The sequence below is a fragment of the Branchiostoma floridae genome, chromosome 8 (assembly GCF_000003815.2).
Source record: "Branchiostoma floridae strain S238N-H82 chromosome 8, Bfl_VNyyK, whole genome shotgun sequence".
Lineage (NCBI taxonomy): Eukaryota > Metazoa > Chordata > Leptocardii > Amphioxiformes > Branchiostomatidae > Branchiostoma > Branchiostoma floridae.
The window spans coordinates 1389348-1395337 of NC_049986.1; the positions used below are offsets into that span (position 1 = coordinate 1389348).

A 5990-nucleotide genomic window follows, 5' to 3' on the forward strand; every position below is an offset into this window, starting at 1 on the left:
ATGTCAGTGTCCAATATAACCGCCGTCCCAGGTTCGGTGAACGACATCACCGAACCGTGGGTTCTACAGATCTTCAACAACATCGACCCTGATGTCACCATCACTCAAGTCGACATCACTGGACCAATAGGAGAAGGGCTTGGAGCCATGAGCGATCTTGTTGCCTTGGTTACCACAGGGACCAAGAACGGTAAAGAAGAGCGGTACAGTCTGGTGGTGAAGCTGACAAGCTTCCGATGGATGAAAATGGCGGAATACTTGTCTGTGGAGGACTACATCATGTTTGATACGGGGGAGGTCAAGTTCTACTCTGTGGCCGTCACAGATTTTCTATCACTATTTAGTATTGAAAACCCGGAGTCTGAAGTTAAAACCAAGTCAGAAGGTTATAACAAATCTTGTAGAAATGTCTTGCCGGTTCCCAAGTGTTACTTCACCGCGAGTGACCAGACCTCTAACATGTCTGTCCGAGTTCTGGAGAATTTAAAAACACGAGGATTTTCAATCAAGTCGTACCCGCAAACGTTAGAGGTTGCTGAGATGAAGTTGACGGTAGGAGCTCTGGCCCGGATCCACGGTCTTTCTCATCGGCTGGAACTCCAGTTAGGAACCCGCCTACCTGACAGGTATGACTGGTTCGTGGAAATGTACACAACTGAAAAACAACCGTGGTACTCCAAGTACTACAAGGAGGGGTTGGAGACTTTCGCAGCAGCTTTTCCTGGTAAGGAGGGTCTGATGGAGTGTCTGAGGAAGCTGGATGGTGTAGCGATTTTGAAAGAGGCAGTGGAGAACCCCGCCAGGGTGAAGGTGCTGTGTCATGCTGACTGCTGGAATAACAACATCATGTTCAAGGTACAGTCCAACATCTGCTGTACTTTTTTAGTGTCCTGCGTGCTGTCAATAGTATCCTGTTTCAAATTTTGCCTAGTTCAAGTCCTCTACGCCCAAAACCAGCATTTCTGTCAGTACATCAGTATTTCCTGAGGTGTGTGTGCACACGTGCAGCCTGCCAGTATGTAAGGCGGGAATAATGTAATGGGATATTTGGAGAACTGGATTTCTGGTTTGGCTCTGCTCCAATGTTGTACACATATAGGAAGTGATGTCTTGTTGCTACACCTACGCATGCCTAGAAATTCAGGGATACCTACTCATTTCGAGATTGTTTGATGTTCACAGCTTTACAAATTATCTATCCGTGAGTGTTCAACGGGGAAATAGTGTAATGGGATATTTGGAGAATTGGATTTCTGGTTTGGCTCTGCTCCAATGTTGTAGACATATAGGAAGTGATGTTTCATGGCTGGCTGCACCTACGCATGCCTGGCCATTCAGTGATACCTTCTCATTTAAAGATTGTTTGATGTTCAACGGGGTTACACATTATCTGTCCTTGTGTGTTCAATTAGTACGAAGATGGAAAAGCCGTAGACGTCAAGCTTGTGGACTGGGGGATGGTGTCCTACCGGCCGCCGACCTTTGACCTGGTTTACCTCTTCATTTTTCAAACTTGGGACATTTTGCACAATCACCGGGCCGACATCTTGAAACATTATTACCAAGAACTACAGAAGACTTTGGGAGAAAACAGTGAGTGCGCAATGCGTTTAAGATATGTATGTACGTGAAACGCAATTTCATTGCATTTTACAACCCTTTATCATATTTGTAAATAGTTGTGAATGCTGCAATACGCATAACATCACTTTTAACTTGTAGGTGGTATGAAAGGGCACTTTTTAAGGGAAATTCCTATGGTCAATATATCAAGATGACATGCGCAGTGTTTAGAAATTCCCATGAATTTACTCTAGTTCGCGTTTTTTTTGGTCTCAAATAAGGTTTCTTGTGTTGGCTTATAGAACAATGTAGAACAATTCTGTGAATGAAAAATATGTCAAAAGATTTCAGAGGAAGAAACAACGAAGACTTTGGGACAAAACAGTTAGTTTTTCTGATATAGCAGTTAGCGGTTCGACCAATGAGAGAGCGACTGCATGTCCGTCAAGTATTTTGCATTTGTGTATGTTATTTAGAATTTTTACGTTTTGACGGAGGTGGAAGAGACTGTAGAATCGGTCTATTGACTGTCTTTATGTACTTGTACAGCAACATTATGTTTTGTTTCCCTACAGAAGCCACTGGTCCACAGTTGTACACGCTGGATCAGTTGGAGGCAGACTTCCGAGCTGACATGAGGTTCGCCGTGTACCAACGGCTACGGCTGGCGTACGGAATAGCTCTACTCCCCAGCCAACTAACAGACCTGCTGAGGATCGTGCAGCAGTTGAAAGAATGGGGAGTCATCTGAAGAACATTGTTCTGCGCATGTGCATTCAAAGAAACAGTATCAAACCCTGCAGAATGATTCAGATTCACAGCACGAAATCTGGTATTTAAGCAAGCTTAAACTCAACGTAAACGCGACGTTTCTGCACCCTTTCCGCAACTTAACGACTTCTTTCCGTGAACGTAAAGATTCCCTTTAATGTTACCTTTACGTTGGCACTTATAGGTACGGTTCTGCACTTATTCACGTGCCTTTCCGCAAATAGCAAATATAAAAAAAACAAGGTCCTAATAACAGCAACTTTCAAATTTTGGGAAACCAACCTTGTACACAAATTGAAACTTTCAAGTGTCTTATTGTATCTACAATACTAGTACCTGTTTGCAACTTGAAAATGTATTTCTTATAACTGAATTAGGTTCGATATTTATGTGTCTAGTAATGGCTAATGATATGGTTTATATTTGGAAGTCTTCCAACAGGGTCTATGTAGACTGTACATTTATTTATGTCATACCTGTGACGCGAAAACGTTCGATACGGGTGTTCCGGACCGGGCCATAACTTCCGTATCGCACAGGTTCGAAAGGCGTGTCACACGGGCTTTCTTCGAGTAAATCGAACCATTTAGAACGGGCCGAACACTGAACGGTTTGCAATTTTCGATTACATGATTCGGACGTTGGAACATTGTTGTTGCAACACTTTTTGTTCGAGGGCACCGAATCTGTTGAACTTCTGGCGCATTTCGCATCAAAACACGGGTTTTCTCAGGTGGGTATGACATAAATAAAATACAACACGGCGTATTCCGCATCACCCTTGGTCTCAGCCCTCCCGCGGGTCGGGCTGACACCTCGGGTGATACGGAATACACCGTGTTGTATAATTCTATATGTAACTGCCAGTCATGTCTTACACTACCAGAGGAAGCCAAGCTACCATTTTCATTGACTATGTAACAATTCATAAAACAGCGGTCATGACTTCAATCTTTCCCAAGTGTTGATCTGCTTGCTTTGACGCAAAAGTTCATCTTAATAGCGTGCCTCACGATAAGTCCGTTAGATACAGCTGCCAATGTAATGGTGTCGAAGGGCCACTCATAAATTGGATATCGAGTTATCTTAGCAAAAGATCACAACGTGTTGTCATAGAGGGTCAGTCTTCATCCTGGCTCAATACCAATGCAGGCGTTCCACAGGGCTCTATATTAGGCCCACTGTTCTTTCTCATAAACATCAATGATATTGTAAATGATCTCGTTTCGCAACCATAACGTTACCTCTTCGCCGACGACAGTTCTCTTCTCGAGATAGTAAAGAACCCTTTTGATTATGCAGCGATCCTAAACTCTGACCTGTCTAAAATTCACTCATGGGCCTGTCGACATGTCAGTGGCTCATGGAGTTGGACTCACAGAAAACTGAAGAAATGTGTATTTCTGTCAAAAGACATCCCATTGTTCACCCACCTCTTTATCTCGACAATTGTGTGATCCAATCTGTTATCACCCATATACATATCGGAGTGATTTTAAGTTCAAATATGTCTTGGGATGCACATGTCAATCATATTGTTTCCAAAGTTTCAAAAAGTGTTGATCTCTTCAGTGGTCTGAAATTTAGGCTCCCCCGCAATGTCCTGGAAACGTTATATAAGGCATACATTCGTCCATGTCTCGAATACGCTGACGTCATTTGGCACGGCACAACAAGTGAGCAATCAAATCTCATTGAACGTATCCAATATCACTGCTCAATTGTCGTGACAGGTGCCATAAGGGGGTCGTCGTATTTGTCATGTCGTCCGGAGCTGGGTTGGGAAACGTTATCAGATAGAAGACATGTCCATCGTCTCTGCTTGTTCTTCAAGATTGTTAACGGTTTAACTCGTGATTATCTATTAGAATTTGTCCCCCCAGCTATTTCTTCTGAATGTACACCTACGTAACAAGCTAAACCTAAGGTCTACTAATCTCTCGAAAAACCGCTCTCTAAAGTCCTTCTATCCATACTGTATCTCACACTGGAACAACCTCGACCCCTCAACCCGCTCCTTAACCCTATTCAGACCGGGCTTTTTTGGTCATCCCTGGACCGGGGAGGGGGGGCTTTTGAGGCCCTCCACTTCTAAGTCCTCTAACTCTTGAACGACGTGCCGTAGGGCCAATAAATTTTCAGGACATGATATCGACATAATATTTGACGAGTAATTGACGTTTGATGTTACGTTGACTTAAGATGACGTAATTATGACGTCATCAATTTGATTATATTGGCCGGACCCATGAAAAAGGGTATTCTCAGAAAACTTCAAGTTATACTACAAAAATGTAACAAGTGCAGATAACAGAATAATAATGTTTATTACGACTTGTATTGCCAATAGCAACATCGATGACGTCATTATGACATCATAAAATGACGTCATGCACATCTAAGTTACGAGTTAGGCCCGGAATATTATATCCACCACCTTGAATTTTTAAAACTCCTTTTTTTGCAACAAATAATCACAAAGGGCAATGGAAATAGACTAAATTCATTCATTTTGATGGTTTTTTATGAAAAAATACCAGGTAGTTACAAATTTTAAGGGATAATTAGCTTGTTATTCTTGATCTGGCCATACGGTCCGCCATCTTGGATTTGGGGCTGATGACGTCATCAAATTAGCATAATGTATGCCCCCGAGTCTGAATAGGGTTAACCCTATCCAGACTGGACTTTTTGGGCCTTCCCTGGCCTGGGGGGGGGGGGGGCTCATTCGATCCCCCCCCCTTCGTATTTTCAAAACGGCTTACTGTACGATCACCAAATTTGCAGGGAAGGTTGTGCTCATCGAGTTTTATAATTCCTACAATTTTATATCATTATGACGTAATATGACGTAATTATGACGTCATTAATTGATATTTTTGGCTAAAACTAGGAATTCCCATTATACCTAAATATCTCACTCAAAAAGTTACCAATAAAGGTTTCTTATTAATATTTAAGTGTTATAAGACTTCTGTTGTCAAAGGTCGACGCAACGACGTCAAAATGACGTCATAGAATGACGTCATCTGTAGTTCAGCTATCCGCCATCTTCGATTATGAACCTTAGATTTTTCAAGATACATTTTTTCAACATATAACGCTAAAACCCCTCGGAAATGGATTAAAAACGTTCAAATGAATGTTTTCTGTCAGAAAATACCAAGTAGTGATGAAATTTGAGTGAAAATAAGCTTGTTATACTTTTCATCATGATATTGTCGGCCATCTTGGATTTTGACCGATTACGTCACCTGGTTAGCATAATTTATGAATGTTTTATTATAAATGTTCAACTAAGATGTGTTACATATCAAAGATATATGAAAAGTAGTTAAGTTTAGCAAGAAAATCTTAAACCCCATTGTTTAAACCAAAACTAGTGATTTTTGTAAAATTTGACTTTCAGAAACCCGTTGCCATGGCAACAAGAAAAATCATAAACTTACCCAAGTTTTTTTTTCAAATTGTTGGCAACAATATTTTAGGAAAACTCACTAAGTTTGGTTGTTCTAGCACAAGCCGTTTGGGAGCTATGAGAGGTCAAAGTTGGCGCGGGCACTTTTAGCCCCCCCCCCCCCCCAGTCTGGATAGGGTTAAACTTTTGTCAGTTTAAAACCTTTATCTTCAAACAATTCCGCCCCGCTAAATGTAAA

At 41.7% G+C, this 5990-nt stretch overlaps 1 protein-coding gene across 1 annotated transcript; it reads left to right on the top strand.

Moving 5' to 3' along the window:
* Nucleotides 1-2314, top strand: LOC118421086. Its single transcript, XM_035828245.1, has 3 exons — nucleotides 1-855; nucleotides 1413-1593; nucleotides 2139-2314. The coding sequence occupies exons 1-3, from the start codon at nucleotides 1-3 to the stop codon at nucleotides 2312-2314; spliced, it is 1212 nt and encodes a 403-aa protein (XP_035684138.1).
* The last annotated feature ends 3676 nt before the right edge of the window (nucleotides 2315-5990 follow it).